The sequence below is a fragment of the Dipodomys ordii genome, unplaced genomic scaffold, assembly GCF_000151885.1.
Source record: "Dipodomys ordii isolate 6190 unplaced genomic scaffold, Dord_2.0 Scaffold70, whole genome shotgun sequence".
Taxonomy (NCBI): Eukaryota; Metazoa; Chordata; class Mammalia; order Rodentia; family Heteromyidae; genus Dipodomys; species Dipodomys ordii.
Genome location: NW_012267286.1, coordinates 2,499,981 through 2,523,227, shown reverse-complemented (window position 1 = coordinate 2,523,227; position 23,247 = coordinate 2,499,981). Strand labels below are relative to the sequence as shown.

The window sequence follows — 23,247 nt, the reverse complement described above, 5'->3', positions numbered from 1 at the left end:
CACATAATAGGCACTAAATACCAAACAGAGCTACAAATAACAATTACTATTTGATTTTACAGCTTATTTTAGAGAAATAAATACCTATATTCTCATATGTCATATAACAACTTTCTTGATCTTGCTCTGAGAACTTTGTCTTATACTCCTACAAAACCCCAATATTTAAAATTCCCAAACTTATCATGATAATTTTACGCTACCTTACACTGAATGTCTATTCCTTCTGGCTGAAAAATCTCTTGTCAAAAAAATTACACTGCTCAAACCCAAAAAATGCTTTGTGATTTATCTGATGAACCTCTAATTTTGCTCAGTTCAACTCACATCTCAGCTTCTGTGGAAAGCATTTTCTTGTTTTCTTTGACAAAATTAAACAGACATGAACATACAATGGAATTCTCATACATTAAACTCATCAAGAAGAGCACCTTGGAAAAAATGAAGTAATGAAATGATTGAGATACAAGTAGTCATGAAAGCAGGAACTCTAAATAATTGAAAGCATTCTAAAAATTAGCTATAAATGAAACATACGCTTCTATTTTCTTTAATAATTGAACATTTTTGACTAGATAAATCTCAAAGACTAGAGCTAACATCAGTGGACATATGCAGATTAGTCTATCAGTAGAAGTGAAAGTCCTTTGATTCCTTAATGGACTCTTGCTAATTCATCATTTACACAAATGTTCCAAATAGCCATCAGTATGTAAGTTATTAGTGAAAACTAGAAAATATACAGAGGTTTTTACTTCACAATATAAAATTTTGAGATTTTAATATATCTTATATATATGAGACCATATATATTACATATAACTATATATATTATGCGCTATATAAACATATATATACATATATATATATATTTATATATTCAACCACTTGAGTCATGCCTCCAGCCAAACTGGTTAATTGAGGATGAAGTCTCTAAAACATTTCTCCTCAAGCTGGCTTTGAATCAGGATCCTTCAAGTTTCCGTCTCCTGGTGATTAGGATCATGTGTGTGAGCCACATGCCAAGGGCAAGATCTCATGTTTTTATTTTCACTCTGACTTTGAGAAGTAACCCGAGGAAAATCAAGTAAGAGATGAACAAAGTGGAGTAAGATAAATTGATCTGAAACAATATGGCTTTTGTCTCTTAAAAATTTTATGTAAGTCATAAGGAAAAGAAGCAAGACATAATTCTGAGAGCATAGAAGAGGTAGTGAAATCAAAAGTTTTGAACTCTATGAAAAGAAGAGAACAAAGAAGTTTTCTTTTTAATAGATTTCTCATCTTTCCTCTTTCTATCACATCACTAGTCGAACACGACTAGGAAATTTACCTTTTTATCTTTATTTCACACACACACACACACACACACACACACACACATATATATTATGATTATCTTTAAGTAGTTGTGTAAAGGCAATTCAACATTTCCTGACAAAGGCTTCTAAAGGAGCTCTGATTTTAAGATCATTTTGCACTTAATAATTAACATATTACAGAGAAAGATTGGAGAGATTGAGAAACTAGAGGGATAAAGGGATTAGAGAGAGACTGCTTTATCTATTGACTAATATCTACATAAACAGAAGGTTGTACTTTTGCTGTAGGAAACTTATTTATGCTAAAGAACTATTCTCCAACTATTCACTCTGTGCTTTGGGAAAACTAAATTATCCAGTTACACTAGATGAAATAGACTACCCTAGTAAAATATTACTGTTTTCATTTATTTCTCTATGGAAAGAAAATTGAAAAAAAATTACAATGCAATCTTATGGATTTGTGCGTGGACTGGAAATATATAGGAATGCAAATTGTATTCCACAAGGACTTGCTGCAATGATGGTATTAGAAAGATTCATGTCTACACAATAACAGCCGTCTTCCTCTAACTTGACAAGAAGACAGAATTCAGGCTTAGGTAGCAAAAATATTCTGTTCTTTTGTGATGCCTTACTTTGCATTCTGAATTACTCACCTCTAAGTAGATTCTACTTTGGGAAATTAAAACAAAGCCCACACTACTGAAAAAAATTACAAACAAAGCAAGATTTCCCCCATGCTCTCTGTTTCCATATACTAACTCTGATCTGATTTTCAGACTGGACAGAAAGAATAATATCACACATAGCAAAGCCCATGGATCTTAGCTGATTCCAGATTTGACAAAACCCCTGCTGTGTGTGTGAATCACTGCAGAAATGGTGATTCCTGTCCTTTTGTAAAGGTTAGTCCTGCAAATCTTTAAGGAAGGGGGAAAAAAGATAAAGGAAAAAAAAAGAGAGGTGACTGTAGGTCTTTTAGTGAGTGGAAATAGAATTTTCCACAATCTATATGCTCTGCAGGGGAGCATTCTTCTCACAGCTGGTGGCTCTTCTCCTGGGCTGTGAGCCCCTGAGCTCCCAATAACACTAATTGCTTCCAAGTCCCCATCTGGGAAAGAGAGAGATTTCACCTTAGTAGATAAGTTAGAAGTTAAATTCTTTAAAAATAAATACTGCTGGAACACTAGCAAGAAATCTGATTCTGAGTTGGCAATATGACTATGTTGTTTTGTACAGAAGGGAAATTTGACAGACTATACAATGGCTTTCTTCTAGGTAAAATATCTGATTATTGTACTTTCAATAAAGCACAATGTAGAAAATTAGTGTCAGAATGGTGAAAGCATCCTTGAACATCTGATTATCAGTAATCATTCATTCATTCTTTCTAATCCGGTACAGACTTAGAACATTGCATCCTGTTTTGCTGCACTGAACATAAAGTAGATTTCTGAAAATTACCTTGAATATCAGCGTCTATATTATTTCAACCAAATAATTCAAATGACTGTAGGTAATTTCATGTTGATGTTTTCCTGTGCTTTACTTTGGCAACTTTTCTTGTCTATTGGAAGAGGTAGAACTCAGTGGCGAGAGAACGTGGGACTGGTTAAGTAGATGGGGGAAAAGTGGGGGACCTACCATGTGGCTGAGCACATGTGTCCCATCAGGGCAATTATTTTTTCCATACTGCCACTGGCCCTTGCTCAAAACCTTCTTCTTCCCATAATGCCCTGGGTGCCCACTCAAACCAATGCAAAAAGCCTGGGCAGCTCCTGCACAGAGCCATGATGCAATCAGCTTAAAGCCCAGGAGAGAAGCCTTGTGCTGTGAAATTCACCCTCTGAGCCAACTCACTGGACCCCTCTTTAGTCCCTTCTCCACATGTAGAGTTTCTGCTACTTTCTTATCTGGCTTTCCTTTTGCTTTCAAATAGATTTCCTTTGTCCATTGCTCACCTATCACAATCATCAGGTTCTGTCTCATCTGCTAAACTCCATGGGCATGGAGAGTGATGTACAGGAAGGAGACAAAAAAGCTCATTTTCCAAGGAAGGTGTATGGGAGCTTGGAGACAGTAGGCGGAGAAGTTTTATTTTCCAGTTCTATTACACATACCTGGCTTTCAGACACATCAGTTCCTCTCCCAGATTTGCAATTGATCAATAGAGTTGGTGTGGAGTAGGAAGTTTAGGCACTGTTTGAGCTTGGAAAACAGAACAAACAGCCTTGGATCATGGATCACTATTTAAGCTTACTATAATCTAAGGATTTCTTTGGTGGGGGGCAGTCATCAGGCTTGAACTCAGGGCCTGAGCATTGTCCCTGAGACCTGAGATTCTTTTGCTTAAGGCTAGCACTCTACCACTTGAGCCACAGCGCCCCTTCCAGACTGTTTCTGTTTATGTGGTACTGAGGAATTGAACCCAAGGCTTTATGCATGCTAGGCAGGCATTCCAAATCCAAGGCGCTTAGAGTACCTCTATCAAGAAAATCTAAATTTTTTATTTCTGTATTTCTTTGTGCAGCACAAAATTAAAATGAGGGGAAAAATTAAATCCATAGGAAATATTTATTGCAGGCTTTACAGTTACAGATGACACTTTCTGATAAGATTGCAGACCTCTTTTTATTATTATTTTTTAAACTATTGTCAGTTGCTGCATATTTTATAGGGTGGTGTCTCAACTTGAATGATGAGGGGCTACCTGGTCTAAAGCGGTTTCACCTCAGACATGATTAAATTATATTTCTTCCTGTCTGAACAAAGATTATATTGAAAATCCAGGAAGGATTTGGCACTAGGGAAATTCACGTTTGTATTTGACAAGTGTGGAACAGTGCAGGAAAATATCAATATGAGAAGAGTTCATGATGAGAATCTCAGAGAAACAACAGGAAGTTCTGTGAGTTAAGTGGACAGATGCCTAGCTGTTCTTTTGAAATGTCATTCAAATGACCCTCAGATCACATAATTTCCAATTGTTATACTCATTTAATAAAAGCAAGATGGTATCAAAGAAAATCAAGAAGCTTCATTCATTGTCATTTGTGGAATAAGATTTCATCTAAGCTGAGTGGCTGTGGTTCAGGCCAGTAATCCTAGCTACTCAGAAGGCTGAGAGCTGAGATTGGTAGTTCAAAGCCCTCCCAAGTAGCAAAGTCCGTGAGATGGTTGTCTTTAATTAATGAACAAAAAAGCTAGAAATGGAGTTTTGGCTCAAGTGGTAGAGTAATAGCCTTGATCAAAACACTAAGGGACAGAAATTAGGATGTAAGTTCAAGCCCCAGAACTGGCACAAAAAGAAAAGAAAAATCTAGTCTACCATTTTAAGAGGCAGTATACAAATACTTAATCTAATTCACATTTGCTGCTTTAGGGAAAATTAGAAAGTAATGGCATATTTGGAAACATATCAAAACAATATGTATCTGGATGCCAGCCATAGTAAAAAATTAAGTTAAAAAAACAGTTAAAAATATCTAGGGAACTGGGTGCCAGTGGCTCAAGCCTGTAATCCTAGCTACTCAGGAGGCTGAGATCTGAGGATCTCAGCTCAAAGCCAGCCTGGGCAGGAAAGTCCGTGAGACTCTTATCTCCAATGAACCACCAGAAAAAGTAGAAGTGGCACTGTAGCTCAGGTGGTAGAGAGATAGCTTTGAGCTGAAGAGCTGAGGGACAGCATTCAGGCCTAGAGTTCAAGCCCCATGACTGACAAAAAAAAAAAAAAAAATCTAGGGAAGTATCCTGGACTTCTAAGCAGACAAAGACTACAGGAAGGTTTATAAGCAAAGAAACTTCTGGTCTTGTTAGAGGATTTTTTTTCCCCCTGTATATCAGAGTTGTACAAGGCATAGACCAGAAAAAAAAATATAGGGAACTTTTCAAGGTTATTTAATGCAGTCTCCTTCTTTAAGCAAAAGAATTCCCAAGGCACTAAGAAAGAACTACATAGTTGTTGGTTCTATTTTAAAGCCCTCTGGGGGGGGAGGCTGGTACGTTCCTTCATATAGCTTTGCCAGTTTTTATTAGCCTCATAGGATGCAAACATACAAATGAATTCAGAAAACACCAATCAAAAGTCAAACTGCTTCTATTACATCTGAAGATAATATTTTGCCCAGAATATTAGTGATGGAAGATGTTATGTTTATTTTCTCCACCACTTTTTTAGATATCTACCACTGGATATCACCCCTACACTGGAATTATCTTTTCATTGAGATAGAGGACAATTAGATAGATAGATAGAAAAACAGGGTTTAATTTTTTGTCTAAACTTAAAGCCATAAGGATTTAAATTCATAATGTTAGTTTCTAATGCCTAAAAATAAATTTAATTAACTAATTTTAGTGCTGGTATTGGGGTTTGAACTCTGGGCTTTTCCTCTGTCACTTGGCTCTTTTGCTCAAGGCTAATGCTCTACTAGGTAAGTCACACCTCCACTTCTGGCATTTTGGCTGGTTAATTAGGAAAACAAAACAAAACAAAAACAAAAACAAAGACAAAAACAAAAAAACCTCATAGTCTTTTCTGCTCAGGATGGCTTTAAACTGTGATCCTCAGCTCTCAGCCTCCTGAGTAGATACCAGCTACTCAAGCTGGTGTGAGCTAACATCATCAGGGAATTTTTGAGTGAAAAAGATACATACTACATGACTAATTGTAAAAGAACACAGACATCACAAATTCATAGCATCAGGTGAGAGATTTATAAACCTTCTGTTTGAGGTCCGTGTCTAGTGACTTTTTCCTGTAATCATAGTTTCTTAGGAGATAGAGATGGAGAGAATTATAGTTTAAGGAGAGCTCAGACAAAAAAATCTATGGAGAGTTCTTGATTTTTGCCATTCTAACTGGAGTCAAGCAGAAAAGATCAGATAAGGTGATGTTAGGAAAATGAACCCTAAGATATGTATTTAAATGTTTTTATTTTCTTTCATGCGATTGTTTCTAATGCATTTATAAGATTATTTCTTTGTTGCTTTGTATGTCCCTCCCCCACAGTATAACCCCTGCTTTCACTGTTTGATTTGTATTTGATGTTGGTATAATTTGTGGAGGGGAAGGGGAAAAACAAGTCGTTTAAATAAGGATACAGGGGGACCCTTTGCAACAATGAGAAGTACAAGTTGTCATGTCGAAAACGAACTTTACAACTTTGGTGGGTGGGGGAGGATCGGGTGGGGGGGCGGGGGGAGGCTGGGAAGGGATGGGAAGGGGAAACAAAGGAGGAGGCTACAATGCTTGATAAGAAATGTACTCATTATCTTGCCCATGCAATTGTAACCCCTCTGTACAGTATTTTTACAATAAAAAAAAGAAAAAAAATCTATGGAGAACTTTATTTTTTATTTATTTATTTATTTAATTTTTGGTCCGGTCATGGGGCCTGAACTCTGGGCCTGGGCGCTGTCCCTCAGCTCTTCAGCTCGGGCAAGCGCTCTACCACTTGAGCCACAGTGCCACTTCCCTATGGAGAACTTTAATTTCAACAAATAAGCTGGGTGTCTCAGCAAGTGATTGTAATGTCAGCTAACTGTGATGTTATCTCTGTGTGAATTGGAGTCCAAGGCTGGCCCCAGGCAGAGAAAAGAGACTCTATCTGAAAAAGTATCTAAATCAATAAAAGGGCTGGGAGAGTGGCTCAAGTGGCATAGCATTTTCCTACCAAGATTGGGGTTGTGAGCAGATGCTGAAATACCATCAACCAAACATGTTAGCAAACACATCTGCACATTTCTGTTTGGACAACACCAATGACATCAATTCCAATGTCTCCTGATCTGTTCTCTTGGTCTCTTTCCTTTCCCTATGTACCTTATATTGATTTCACCATGAATTCCCAAGGCTAAATCAAGTACAGTATGCAACTGATTACAAGAAAATTTTTGACTGGGCTAGGAAAGTAGCTTCAGGGTAGAGTGATTGTCTAACATGTATGAAGTCCTGGGTTAGATTCCTCAGTATCACATAAACAGAAAAAGCCAGAAGTGGTGCTGTGGCTCAAGTGGTAGAGTGCTAGCCTTGAGCAAAAGAATGAGCTGAGGGACAGTGAGTGCCCAGTCCCAGGACTGGGGGGGGGCAAGGGGGGAAGGGAAAGAAGAAACAAATGGAAAGTCTTTTAACTGAGTTATATAGGATTAAGTATGGTTTTGTTAGTTCACAAATGCCAGAAATAGAATATTAGAAAGCAAATATTGTTACCTCTTATTTAAAGGTCCACATTAAATCTTCAGTCTGATGACTTTATGAAGGGTACTGGATTCAAAATATTTACAAATATTAGAGATATAAATCTATACCTTGAATGACAAGGAATTGTCAGGAATCCAAGCAGTAAACACAAATAGCAATCAAAGGGGTCGAAGGTTCAGAGGATGCACTAGTCTGAGCTCTAATGATTATTGAATTCCCCTTCAGAACAACCAGAGCAGATCAAGAAGGCAACTCCAGATTGAAAATGATATGATGAAGTGACCCTGGCCTCTGCTGAGATTAAATTCTCCATCAGAGAAGGGGGGGGGAGAAGAGAAGAGATTTCCACCTCTATTCTCATGAATATTCCACATCAATTTTCAAAAGTTACTTTCATAATTTCTTGGAATTAAAAAAATGTATACAAAAAGCCAGATGCCAGTGATGACACCTGTAATCCTAACAATTACAGAGACTGAGATCTGAGGATTGGAGATCAAAGACAGCTTAAGCAGGAGAGTCCAGGAGACTCTTATCTCCAATTAATCCCACCCAAACATTGGAATAATTTTAGATTTAAGTCTAACAGATAAAGCTCAGGGGCATACTGGACTATCTAGTACTGTAGGAGAATCACATGTCTGAGAACATAAGTCTCTTACTGGAGATCACAAAGCACCCAATCTTCTTTCGAAAGTTTAATGTCATTCCAACACACCAATCCAGAAACCTATTTTTTTTGTTCTTTTGGTTATAATAACAAGACAATTGAAGGGGCAAGTTTTAAAAATCATACACCAATAAAATATGTCCACTTCTGTTGCTATATACCTTCGAATCCAATCTCAAAGTTCTTTTAAGATTTTGTACAATGTAGATCTTAATTTAATTTCCTTAATTAAAATATTTAAAACAATTAAAATATTACATTCATCTTTATCTAACAAATGTTCCTCTCAAATATAGTCCATGCGGTTATACATATTGTTATTTAAAGTCTGCATCTTTTGTGTTGAGCATGAAAATTTCTTATATTAAGCAAGATGACATCATATAAATTCATCATGTCATATTTCCCACATGCTGTGGATGTAAATGAGAATGTATCTCCCAAGATCTCAGCATAGGATCATTATAGGTGAATAATCAGAAAGCTGAACAATCTTTGTGTTATCTAATCTTGCTGCTAGGCTGTTGCACACATATTCATTAACTGAAAAAATGCACATTTTTGAAAGATGAAAGGAAAAAGAGAAAAAAAATCCCTATTTTTGATCCTCACTAAAATTAGTAAAAATTTTAAAAATGAATCTCACCTCACCTGAGTCAAAACATGGTTATATATTTTCATATGGTTTGCTCTGTGATCATTTTTAGAGATTGAAAAAAGCATGCTTACTGATATCTCAAGCTGAAAGCAAACTCAATTTAAGGTTAAGATATGTACTACTAATTAGATTATTAATGTTGCTCACTGGACAGAGAACTGCATGTTAATATATATTTATTATCCTTTGCAAATGGAAGCTAACTTTGAGTATTATATTACATTTAATGATTATATTCCATACATGCTTGGCAAATCTGTGGTTTCTTTGATTATGCTTCATTAGGGAAATAGACTATTGGGTGATGTATTCTAATTTCTCTAGTTTAGTGAAAGGGATGTGAAGAAATTCCAGGAGGGAAGTTCATAGCACTAAATATCTACATTAAGAAAAGTGAGAAAACTATTAAATAAGCAACATAGTTTTATATATTTTTGTTGTTGTTGGTCATGGGGCTTGAACTCTGGGCTTGGGTGCTGTCCTTGCACTCTTCAGCTCAAGGCAAGCACTCTACCGCTTGAGCCACAGTGCCACTTATGGTTTTCTATTGGTTTATTGGAGATAAGAGTCTCCTGGACTTTCATTTCCTGGGCTGGCTTTGAACAGTGATCCTCAGATCCCAGCCTCCCGAGTAGCTACGATTACAGGCTTGAGCCACCTACATCTGGCTCTATATCTTTTTTTGTATGTTTTATATTGTAAATACACTGTACAGAGGCATTATAGTTACATGAGCAAGGTAATGAGTACATTTCCTATCGAACATTGTTGCCTCCTCCTTTGTTTTTCCCCTACCATCCCTTCCCTCCCAGCTCCATAACTACCACCCCTACCCCCTACCTCCGCCTCTCCACCGAAGTTGTAACGTTCATTTTCAACATAGTGTCTTGTACATCTCATCTTGAGTAATTAAACAGCATAAAGAGGTAAACAAAGATTGAAGCATAAGTAATGAAATAGAGAGTATTATTAGAGACTAAAAAAATAATTTAAAAAAGATAAGTGAACTAGGAGTTGTATTCTGGAAAAGAAAACTAAATAGAAAATCCTTTGGCTAGAGAAAAGTCTCAAATAAATAAAATCAGAAGTGGAGGAAGAGCCATTACAACAGAAATATGAAATATCACAAGAGATTATTACGAACCATTAGATCAATTCCAAGAAGCATAAAACCTCGTAAGAAGGAGTTACAAAAGAAGAGAAAACCTGAAGAGACCGATAGTGAAAAAGGAGACAGAATTAGCTATTAAAAGTTTCTTTATCTGAGGATCATGGTTTGAAGCTGACCAGGCAGATAGATAGATAGATAGATAGATAGACTTTAATTTCCAATTAAACACTCACAAAACAGAAGTGGTGCTGTGGCTCAAGTGGTAGAGCTCTAGCTTGAGCACAAAGAGGCTTAGAGACAGTACCTAGGCCCTGAGTCAAGCCCCAGGACTGGCAGAAACAAAACAAAACAAACAACAACAACAACAAAACAAAAACACAACAACAAAAAAAGAAAACTATTGCCCCGTCTCACCTATGAACATAAATTTAAAAATCTTCACAGAATAAAGTAAAATTCAATGGTACATAAACAGATTGTTCACCACAATCAGTCAGAATTTGTCCAGGGATCCAAGTTTTGTTCAATGTAGGCAAATCACTTGGTGTGATATACCTTATATTCATTAACGAATGATAGGAAGCATTTGATTATTTGACACCTACTATTCTTTCATGATATCTACCTATCTATCTGCCTGTCTATCTGCCTATGTATCTATGTATCTATGTATCTATCTATCTATGTATCTATCTATCTATCTACCTAATCACATCCAGGCACTGTTGGTTCACTTATAAACCTAGCTACTCAGGAAGCTGAGATCTGAGGACTGATTCAAAGCCAGCCTGGGCAAGGAAGTCTGTGCAACTTTTATCTCCAGTAAACTACTGAAATGCCAGAAGTGGCTCTGGGGCTCAAATGGTAGATTGTTAGTCACCTAGCCTTGAAGAAAAAGCTCAGGTGCAGCACCAAGGCTCTGAGTTCAAGCTTCAGTATCAGCATGCACATGTGCGTGCGTGCACACACACACTCACATACACACACTACTCCAAATAATATTTAAAAGTAATGTGTATCAATACAATGAAAGTAAAATATGAATGATAAACCTAGCCATGAATAACAGCAAACTAACTAAATATGCTAAATGCAAAAAGCTTTCTCTTTAAGACACCCTTGTAAAAAAAAAAAAAAGAAAAATTACCATGCTGATGACTACTATTCAAAATTGAACTAAGTGTAGCCAGAGCAATTAGCCAATACAGAGAAGTGAAAAGCATTTAAATCCCAAAGACAGTTGTCTTCATTCATGAACAACATGATTTTATAGATGGAAAACTATATATACTGCAAATATATAAAATGTTAATTTGTCAATCAGACATTAATGAATCAGGGGAAAGGAAAAATGATCTTTAATAAAATTACTGCTAGAAATAGTTCTCTCACTGTCCACAGTAAAAATAAAAAATGCAGCCATGTAGTCAGAACTATCAAGAAATCAGATCCTGGGAAGTCAAATTTTATCAGGAAAAGGGGCTGGACATGTGGATATAAATCTAGAATCAATAAAGATGAATAGTTGAAAAAATAAAAACGAAGCATGCTTGAAAACTCTGATGATATTCTAAGATTCATAAACAGAGTACTTACTGGGTTTAGAAGGATTGTGAGGAACAGTTCCCCTCCTTTGATACTTTTATCTAATTCTTGGGGTCCTCCTGGATATTCTTTGTAGAAAATTGTATGGGTGAATAGCCCACAGGTCTGTCGAGGAAGGACCTGAGAAAAAGTGGGTAAAAACAACACACTGTCATGTTTTAATGAAGAATTGCATACTACATCATAACTTCTGAATATGAAAATTACAGTTCTTGTTGGAGTTCCTCATTTGTTAAGGCCAAAATCTTAATCAAAAGTTGATAACAGCATAATTTTGTAAATATTTAAGGCATTACCAAACCAAAATATAGACTAGATAGGTCAAATGGATTCAACAAGGATACAACAAATACAGAAACAAAAAAGTTAGTTGAGTGTGAGGGACTTCATGACTATAATTCTAGCTACTCAGGAAGCTGAGGTCCAGAGAAACACATTTCAAACCAGATAGAGCAAAAGTCCATAAGACTCTATAAATCCAAAATAACCAGCAAACAGTAGAGCTGGAGGTATAGGTCAAGTGGTAGAGTGTCAGCTGACCATGCAAATCCGGTAAGCAAGAGAGTTTAAGATAAGTTCTAGAAACAATGCTGCCCTCCCCATACACCAAAAACAAAATCATCAGATTTTACTGAGGGTTTGTTTGTTTCATTTTGAGAAAGCGTATTGCTATGTAGCCTAGGTTAGCCTGGAACTCATGATGTATTCTAGATCATGATCCTTGTGTCTCAGCCTCCCAAGAGCTGGGATGACAGGTATATGTTGTAAATCAGGGCTTATTCCGTTTTTGAATCAAAAATACCACCTGGTTTATGTGAAGAGATTGGTTAAAAAGAAAGAAAAGTTGTGTTTAAAAATAGCCTGCAACATCACGTTATTTTCTTGCAATTAGATCTTCCCTCTCATAACTTCTAGTATCTAATCTTGCACTGTAGGGTTCAATTTGCATCATCTACCCCTATGTGTGAACTGATTCCTTTTTTGCAGTAGTAGCAATCTTATCTCATGTTTATTTCTGGTATATTTTGGTGAGTTCTACTGTAAATCTGAAGGTCCAACTGAAAAGAAACAAATACATAATTTTGTTCTAAAACTTTAGTTTGAATAACAAACTACTTATAATTTAATAAAAAATGCATCCAATTACGCACAGCAAATACAATTCCATTTATTCTTCATTTAATTTTCCTTTTGATATTAAACTCAAGGTAAATGAATGCGTGCAATATTGGTTAAAAGGATTTTTTTTTACTTCATAACTTGCTTAATGGTTATGAAACCTAATAAAGTAAAATATCAGGTACTTTGCTTTGACTTTATATTATCTGAGTATTTTTCTTTTTATATCTCATATTTTCATGGGCACCAATGCTACTATTTGCATTATCAATGGTTTAATTTAAGTCTGAGTCTTCTTTAGTGCTCTGGGATCAATTTACAATAAAATAATTAAAGTTTTGTGATAAGTGAATATCAAGCACTTACTCTGGTTAGGTATATGTGCCTTTTCATTGTTCTGAATAGTGATTAGGTGAATAGACTCTGATAGAGAATCAGAGATAGGCATGCAGAAAGACAGATATATTAAGGTAATTTCAATAGCAATATAAGTAATAGCTTAGGGTAATGCAAATATTTAAGTGAAGGAGAATAATTTGCAAACCTTGCTGACTTTAATAACCAATGAGGACACCAGATATTCCAGTGAAACTGGGAATAGTTGATAAAAGTAAGTGATATCATTCTTTTATTTCAATGAATAAATTAAATTCCAATTTAATATTTATTTTATTATCACTTATAATGGCAGTTATATCATCCTTATTTATATATTTTATTATCTTTAAGTACTTGTACAAAAAATTTCAATTAAACATGTCAGTTTATGAGCACACTGCATCTTGATCCATGTCACCTCTTCCATTGTACTCCTCCATCTTTTCCAAACTCATCACTCCTCAGGTTATCTGCTTCCATTTTCTCTCTCTCTCTCTCTCTCTCTCACACACACACACACACAAATACATTGTATATATGTAAACAAGTAAATGTTGTATATAATGTATAGATACATGTATATATATATGCATATGTATGTATTTCTACATTATGACTGCATATTATGACCTTTCCTCTCTCTATTTATCTACCCCTGACCCCTTGACCTTACCTGTATCCAAATAATACATGTTCTAACTTTCTGGTATACATTTTGTTAAATTGTATGCTACATGTTCAAAGGAGATATGCCATATTTTAGTCAATATGTTTGTGTATACGTGTATATAACCCTGTGTGTTTTCATATATGATTTTGTTTTATTTTGGGGGGCTGTTTGTTTCATTATTTCATTGTTCTAGTACTGTGGATTGAACTCAGGGCCTGGACTCGGGGTTTAGCTTTTCCACTCAAATCTGTTATACTGTAGATCTAACTTCCAAGTAGGAAAGCAAATAGGTGACTTTCATCTCTCTGAGCATGATTTCACTGAACATAATTTTTTCCAGGTTTATCTATTTCCCTACATAATATATAACTCTTAAATCAGATTCTTATCTGTTCTAATTAATACTCCTCAGAAGAAATTAGAAAAAAATATATTCTACTCCTTTGGGAATACATAGAAGAAGAAAGAAAAGAAAAGCAACCTAAGACACTCAGAGTAGCTGCAAGTCAAAATAAACAGAGTGAACAAATTTAGCTGTAAGATGCCAGTTCTTTGTCTGTGGATAGAGGAGTGAATTGAAAGATGTATTTTTGATCCATAACATCACATTATGCCTTAAACTCTCAGTAAAACTACTCACACAAATGGTACTGGGGAATTTCTCAGGGGAACTAGAGGATCTCTAAACAATACTGCGATTCTGCAAGGTCAATGGATAATCTAGACAACATTCCTTCCCACAATTCCTAGCCTGCTTTAGATGCCTGGACTCCACCCTGTAGCTTAGGAAGTGAGTCTACAACCAAAGAGTTTGTTAATGTATGGGCAGTTTCCATCAGGCTGCCCTCACAATTTCTGATGTAAAAGAAGTTGGATGTTCCAGCCTTAGAGATAATGTCAAACTGTCTTCACTTCACACATACATATTCACATCCTTTGACTATCCACAGTGGCAGGTGCTCACCATGATACTATTGTGAATGAAGCCCTTTCTGTACCGTGCAGGTTTCAGATGTGGATATTCTTCAGTGCTGGTGACTTGAATTCCCCAGACCTTCTTCCAAGCTGTATATAGCTGAATATGAACAGGGTAGACTCCTGAATGATGAGGGGCCACCGCATAGCCCATGTTGACAGGTATTCCATGTTCCTAGAATGAGACAGAAGAACATCATCATGGCGTAGGCTCCACTGATTCCATTAAAACGGTTCCCAAAGACATCTATTTTGTATTCATTAAATTCTAGAGCTCTGATGGTAACATAGACATATTGGACATGTGGTATGTGGGTGAGGTTAATGTTGAATTTTGAGTACAGAAAAGTCTCGGGGGGGGATAGGAAGTGTTTTTGGCTTTGCCTTATACTGATATAGAAAAATTAATTTAAAGAAGTGGCACTATGGCTCAAGTGGTAGAACTTTCGCCTCAGCTGAAAAGCTCAGGGACAGTTCATAGGCCCAGAGTTCAAGCTCCAGGAATGACAAAAAAAATCAATTTTAAAAAGTACATAATTGAAGTGAATTCTCAGAATGGAGGACAGCATGATGTGTGTGTGTGTGTGTGTGTGTGTGTGTGTGTGTGTGTGTTGTATTGTGGGGTATTTTTGTCAATGAAAACCAAAGAGGTAAGTGTGAAACATAAAAAGATGAGTGGGTTTTTATTTTTACTTTGTTTACAATTTGCATAATCTGAGGGATAAGGTCTGCTCTATATTTTTAATTGTGTGTGTGTGTGTGTGTTGTGTGCACACACACACATGGACCCTAGTACTGGGCTTGAACTCAGAGTCCAAACACTGTCCTTTAGCTTTTTTTAGCTGACACTCTACCAGTTCTGCATCTTGTTGGGTCATTGGAGAGAAGTATCTCATGGATCTTTCTGCTGAGGTTGGCTTCAAACCATGATCCTTAAAGTTCAACTGTCTGACTAGCTAGGATTATAGGTCTGAGCCATCAGTGCCATACTGTGTTGTACATTTTATGAAGGATCTAGAGATATGTTAAGATGAACTCTAAGTGAGAAAGTGAATCTTGGCTGGGTGTCAGGGAGCTATTTTGATTGTACAGATTAACTGAAGATGGTTATAAAACTACATTTTGGGGAGTCTGATGTAAAGCATAGGAAATTAATGGCATTCCAGATACAGTGATATTTCAGATACAGAAGATAAAAGGAATGTAACATTAAGATTCTGCCTTTGGTTTTACACTTTAGAAACCCAATTGATTTTTTTTTTATAAAATATGTATTTTACTGTGAGATACTTACCTTGGGTAAATAGTCAACTCTGAAGGAAAGCAGGTATAGATTTTGGGCAAAAACAAAAATACCATCAGGGAATTGTATTACATTGCTAGGTACCTGAAATAGAGCTTCAGTCTTCTAATTTCTACTTCTTTATATCTTTCCCTTTAAATGCTTATCTGCTTTATAAAGACTCCTTGTAGGATTGAATCTCATCAATTGGGGTTATAAATGAATATGTACAGTCATATGAAAGCTGATTCAATCAATAAACAGAACACAAAAGTGTTGACTTGACAAGTACCATTTATATTTTCTATTACATGCTACCTAGTATAGGGCGAGAATTTAGTCTGGTGTAATAAGCAATCCTCAAATGGATCACACAGTTACAATGCGTAAGTCATAGGCCATACTCAGCTTAGAAGATGGGTGCTAAATATTTCACTAGCCTTCATGGAATGAACCTCATTGCAGAGCCAAATTCCCTTCTTTTTCATCAAGTTATGCATTTTCTAGCATCTATTACAATAAATGGCTCAGTAGAAAGGCTGAATTATGAAATCAGGGCTATGAAATGAGCTGGATTCTTTTGGTAGGCACCAGGGAAAACTGGTTTCATAGTATATATAGAAGAAGAACATTTCTCTTCCAAGAGCTGCTTTTCCCCCTGTGGTTCTTGGGATTGAACAAGGGTCCTCATGTATGCTAGGTAAGTGATATACCACTGAGATAGATTCCCCACTGTCCAATGAATGATCTCAAAGTGCTCTGAGGTTGAGCAATGATCCAGCAAATTAGATGTAGGGAGCCTGTAACTACGTTGCAAATAAGATAGAGGTAAACTTTTCCATAGGAGACAATCTCCCTATGAGAGAAAACTAGGGTCAAGGGTTTTCAAACTCACTGCCAAGTAAATAGAGTTCATATGACTGTTGACTTAGAAGTGACTTCTCATTCACAGAGAAAGGGGAAATAAAAAGTTCTGTTACTCTATTGTTATTCTCACAAATAATTCAGAGGGTCCTGTGGTTTGATGAATTAAAAAAAATGTGTGTGAAAGCTGGGCACCGATGGCTCACACCTGTTAACCTAGCTACTCAGGAAGCTGAGATCTGAGGATCGTGGTTCAAAGCCAGCCGGGGTAGGAAAGTCCATGAGACTCTTATCTCCAATAGACCACTAGAAAACCGGAAGTGGCACTGTGGCTCAAGTAATAGAGTGCTCGCCTTCAGCTGAAAAGCTGAGTGACAGTGCCCAAGCCCAGAGTTCAAGCCCCACGACTGACAAAATAAAATGTATATGTATCCTAATTGCATCTAATGAACTTTGTGTTAATATTTCTCTGTCACTGAATGAGGTTTTATTGTGAATTGGGGAGGAAGGGGCGTAAGGTGCTAATAAGATTATTAGCATACTAGGAACAGAGATGAAAAAAAAAATCATGCCAGAGAATTGAAATATCAAACAACTCTATTCCACACACACACACACACACACACACACACACACACACAAATTCACTTTTGACAGGTAGTAAAATGAATTGTGGAACTTTTCATGAAAAAAAAATGAAACAGAAGGTAAAAAGCAATTGATTCTGTGAGTAGGACGGAAGGGTCAGTAAAAAGATTTTATTATCCCTATTGATTTCTGGGGATTCAATGTTATACTGTTCATAAGGTCATCTCACCACGGCGGTACCTGGAGCTCAATCAAAATAGTAAATCACACTAGATAATTATGAGTTTATACTTTTTCAATTCAGGCAATAGCACAACATGAAAAATAATTCCCTAGTATCTCCTTTCCTGTTACCAAGGGGCTTACTGAACTAGAAATCCTCATTCTTTACTGCCTAGACCCTAAAACCCATTTCATAGAGGCTTGATCACCTCAACATTGAACAAAACATCATATTTACACATGATTCTGAAATCTACATGAGTAAGAAGACTTTTGAATGTAACTAGTAGAGCTTTGTAAAATAGATATAAATGGCAGGACAAGCAAATAAATTGGAGTACAACTTTGACATATTTGTTAGAAAATGTCTTGTAGAATCTAGGAATTCTAAAGTATTGCAATATGGCATACCAGCACAAACTTTTATGAGGAGTTTGACTCTATCTCAATTTCCCACTTATAATAAATTCATTTGTTTCAGAAGGAGATATTATGGTAAATTTCATACTATATACAGAAAAGTCCACCAGTTTTCAAACCCTAGCACACATAAAATGCCGTTAACACTAATAGCAACTGAAATAATGTCATTTAAAATCATTACTATTGCTCAATGTGATTCACTTGCTTTGTACTTGATATTTACTAAGTGCTTTTATTTTCATGTATGAGATTGTCCTAAGAGTCATGATAGGAACACTGAATATTATCTTAAAATGTGGAAACTAAGGTGAAAGGAAATTATATGACATCCATGTTAGTGAGTGTTAAATCCAGAATTATACCTTGGCTCTCTCAAATCCATATCATTTGCTTTTGATTTTCAACTACATTGTTTCTACTGTGATCAATACATATTTCTGAACTACAACTCCCCTCCCCATCTCTCTGTCTCTGTCTCTCTCTCTCTTTCTCTCTCTCTCTTAGTGGTTGGAGAATTTACAAAAAAAATCTACCTCTCTGAATCTCCCATACCACTTACAATTTAAGTCCTACTTTCAGGCAAGTAGAAATATAGGACAGATTTTTGAATGGCAATGGGAAGATATAGGCTGTAGTCTGGCACCTGGCTCCACATGTAAGACCTTAAAAAATAGTAATAGATTCTCAGTCAGGCACTGGTAGCTTATGCCCACAATCCTAACTATTCAGAAGTCTAAGCCAGCCTAGGCAGAAAAGTCCATGAAACACTTATCTCCAATTAACTGCCACAAAATAAATAAATAAAAATATCAAAAGAAGTGGAGCTGTAGCTCAAGTTGTAGAGTGTTAATCTTGAGCAAAAATGCTCAAGTATAGCAGGCTAAGGGAGAGCACCATCCAAGCCATGAGTTCAAGGCCCAGGATCAGAATACACACAGATACACACATACACGAACACAAACACACCCACACACACAAATACACAAACACACAAATTCAACAGGTTCTCGTAAGTAACGTTTGCTGCCCATAGCCAGGCAGTAGAGCAGGCCTGTTGATTCTTAGCTCTAGTGGTTGGCCCAGCCCTGGCAGGCCCATAGGGAGTCACTACCTTGTTTGCTAGCAAGTTTACACAGAATTGCATGTAATCTCTGTCAGTCCTTTTTGAGTTCTCAGAGTATTTAAGTCAGTCATTAAATACTTTGTGTGTGTGTCTGTGTGTCTGTGTCTGTGTATCTGTGTGCCATTACCAGGATTTGAACTCAGCAATTGGGCACTGTCCCTTTGCTTTATTGCACAATGAGATCCCTCTAACACTTGGGCCACATTTCCACTCTTTATTTATTTATTTTTTGTGCATGCCATTAATGGCTCTTGAGTTCAGGGCCTTGAATTCTTATTTGTCTTCTTCACTCTGGACTGGACTCTTCAAAATGAATCACGTACTACCCTCTTTTGGCTTTTTGTGGTTCATTGGAGATAAGAGTCTTAAAGACTTTCTTGTCTATGCTAGCTTCAAACTTCAATCCTTAGATGTCAGCATCTTCAGAGTTTGGGTTACAGGCATGAGCCACCAGTGCCAGTGCCACTAAGTAAACAGGAGATGAAGTATAAATTATAAATACCAAACAAGCATCAAAACAATTAAGTTCAACTATACTTGAAATACTTACTTGAATTCATGACTTAAGTCAAATGCTTTGCTAGGGATATACTAGATATAGGTCATGGCTATTTCCTAATAAAAATTTCAATTGGGAAATAATTGTACACTCAATTAGATAAAAGGGTCATAATTCTTGTTTAATATTTGCCTAAGAGCATTTGATTAAAAAACATATTATTGTAACATGTGGACATTTTGTTAGTGGAATAAACGATGTCCTTGACATAAACATGAACATAGATTGAAAACCGTTTCTAACAACTACTGAAGTTAAAATAAGAAATTTCTGTCTAGGGACTTGCACTTCAATCTTCCTTGGCATATTAGCAGTAATCAAATAAATTTAATTCAACACAGCAAGTTATATCTAAAAAATAGGAGAGGAATATGAGACATATTCATATATCTCATAAGGAGCAGTTTCAGGAGTCTGAAATCTAAGGATCCCAGTTTGAAGCCAGTCCTGGCAGAAAAGCCTGTGAGATTCTTATCTCTAATGAACAACCAAAAAGCAAGAGATGGAGGTATGGCTCAAGTGTTAGAGTATGAGCCTTGAGTGATAAATCTAATGAATAGTGTCCAGGCTTGAGTTCAAGTTTCAGTTCCAGAAGAAAAGATTAAAAAAAAACAAGAAAATATGCAAACACACACAAATGGAATATAGAGGATTTCTACTTGTGCTTAAACTGAGTGCTTCAATGATACAGTGGTATATACAAGTTTTGGCCGTGGATGTTGTGTTGGTAAACTTTTCTCATGTCCACCCTAATCAAGTGGTGCTTTGATTCACAAAGTTCTGGTGGTTCTATGAATGATTGTATGCTTTCCAAATAACAGTTACTAAGTGAGATGTAGAAATACAGTGATCTTATACCGAGTTACAATTTTATAAAATAATAAAAGAAATAAACTATTTTGATCCAGTAGATAGTATGAAAAAAAACGAATAGTTTAAATCAATTTGTTTTTATTTTTATTTTATTTTTTATTTTTTTGGGGTCCGGTCGTGGGGCCTGAACTCTGGTCTTGGGCACTGTCCCTCAGCTCTTCAACTCAAGGCTAGTGCTCTACCACTTGAGCCACATTACCACTTCCGGCTTTTTTCTTTTTGCTTTATGTGGTGTTGAGGAATTGAACCCAGGGCCTCAAGCATGCAAGGCAAGCGCTCTACCACTGAGCCACCTTCCCAGCCCTGTCTTTATTTTTATATGGGTAGAATTTTTCTATATGAATTTGCCAAGGATAAGTAAAAAGGAAAAAAATAGCATTATTGGGCTTTTTTCATAAAATTCTGATTAAAATGTACTCTGATAATGGATAAGAAAAGTTTTAAATTATAAAAGTAGAACAAATGGTATATAGTCATATACTTAAATGAGCACTGAGGAACTGAAGGCATGTCTCCAGTGTTAGAGCACCAGTCATGAGTAAAAATGTAAGCAAGCACTTGAGGCCCCGAGTTTAAGTCTCAGTACTCTAACAACAACTACACAGAAATATCCAGGCCAGGAGCTGGTGGCTCATGCCTGTAATCCCAGCTACTTGGGAGGCTGAGATCTGAGGATCACAGTTTGAATCCAGCCAGACCAGCAAAGTCCTTGAGGCTCTTATGTCTAATTAACCATCAAAACACCAAAAATTGGAGCTACAGCTCAAAGTGGTAGAGTGCTATGCTTGAGCACAAATGCTCAAGGGCATGGACCTGGTCTAGACTACAAGAATATTTTTAAATAGTTATTTTTATTCTAGTTTGTGTCTATTCTTCTGAAAAATAACAAAATATTTCAGGTGAAATAGGTCAGTGGTAAAGTGTTGGTGAGGACCTGGGCTTGAGTTTTCATTCTTTCATAATTATAACCATAACATAATCATATGATTCACCAGAATAAAGTCACCCAGTGGTTCCTTGTGATCAGATTAAAGTACAAGTTATTTAATTGAGATCTCAACACTGTCCTCTTTTGCACATTCTCTGATTATTACTGTCCTCGCACTCTAGACTTAGTTTAACCAGATCAATCTGTACTTCGATATTTGTCCCATGAATTACATTACACTTTCTATACCATTGTCAGTAGGACCTAGGACCTTTCTCTTTATGGAGAATTTATTTCATTTTTTCATATTATGATTGCTGAAGTTTATCACACTACATGAAATCCATAATAAAATATTTATTTAACAGAGTATTCTAAAGCTTTGATGCAAGAGTATGGCTTTGATTTGTGATTTAGCTACTTATTTGTTGGATGACCCTGAGAGGTTTGCTTTTTGTTATCTGTATACTGAAGAGATATCAGAGCATTCGATGAATAGAGGTATAAATGAGACCGTATTTATAATGTGTAATAAATAGTGTCTATGAAATTATAAACTTCATTTAAGTGCTTATAGGAAATACATCACTTTGGAGAAATGCAAACAAAAAACCACAAACTTCACCATGGACAGCGACTAAGGATTGAGACAGAGGGATATAGTTACACTAGTGTATATACACACACACACACACACACACTCAATCTGTTTACCATCTACTCTTTGAACTTGTTGCAGTCTGCACAAAATCATTCAGTGAAAATTCCATAATTTCTACAGGCAATAGAACAGAGAACTTGGGTCAATGTGTAGCAATGTCTAATCCAGATTAGTCATACTGATTATTGAGCCAGTTTTACCTGTCAGAGAGGGTCTTTCTAATCAGGGAAGAGCTCAAAATACTTGTGAGCTAGTTGTACTGGAGGCAGAGTATGAATATATATATATATATGAATATATATATATATATATGAATATATATATATATGTGTGTGTGTGTATGTATGTGTATATATATATATATATATGTGTGTATATATATATATATATATGGCAGAGGGTAAAAATCAATAAATACTGGCCTAATGTCAGTAGCACTTCTAATCCTCAAAGAGTCTAGACTAGCTCCAGCAGTTCACTGTCTTTCTCACTTCCACGGGTGTCAGAATAATCCTGGTAAGGGATCAGAGGGAAGAAATGTTGACCTTGAGTTATTTATTTTCTTGGTCTTTTCCATACAAAGACATTTTATGAAGCTTGACTCCTTCAATCAAAGGTTAAAACTTCTATCGAAACACATGTCCCCCCACTTTCTCTCTCAACACACACCACTCTATCTGTGTACATACACATAAACTCTTTTCTTTTGCCTCTTCAACCCTTAGAATTTCACAACTCCATCCTCTGAGGGTGACTATTAATTGAATATTAGTTAAGTATTTTCCTACATTCAACCAATATTTTTGTAAATTATTTTAATTAAATCTCTGTTAGACATTTTCTTCATACCTGACCTACCAGCAAATGACAGGCTACAAGTAGTCATTAGAAAGAAAATGTCACATAGATCCTAGGACAGTTTCAGGAGTCTGAAATCTAAGGATCCCAGTTTGAAGCCAGTCCTGGCAGAAAAGCCTGTGAGATTCTTATCTCTAATGAACAACCAAAAAG

The 23,247-nt window shown here is 36.2% G+C and overlaps 1 protein-coding gene across 1 annotated transcript in view; it reads right to left on the bottom strand.

The window, feature by feature from the left end:
• The window catches only part of Ndst4 (N-deacetylase/N-sulfotransferase (heparan glucosaminyl) 4), a 237,482-nt gene that overhangs the window by 83,631 nt on the left and 130,604 nt on the right, over positions 1-23,247 (bottom strand). Inside the window, exons 4-5 of the mRNA XM_013023770.1 lie at positions 14,703-14,888; positions 11,563-11,691 (exon numbers count right to left, since the gene is read on the bottom strand). Of these exons, the coding sequence (XP_012879224.1) occupies positions 11,563-11,691; positions 14,703-14,888 (315 nt within the window). The remainder of the gene's footprint in view (positions 1-11,562; positions 11,692-14,702; positions 14,889-23,247) is intronic.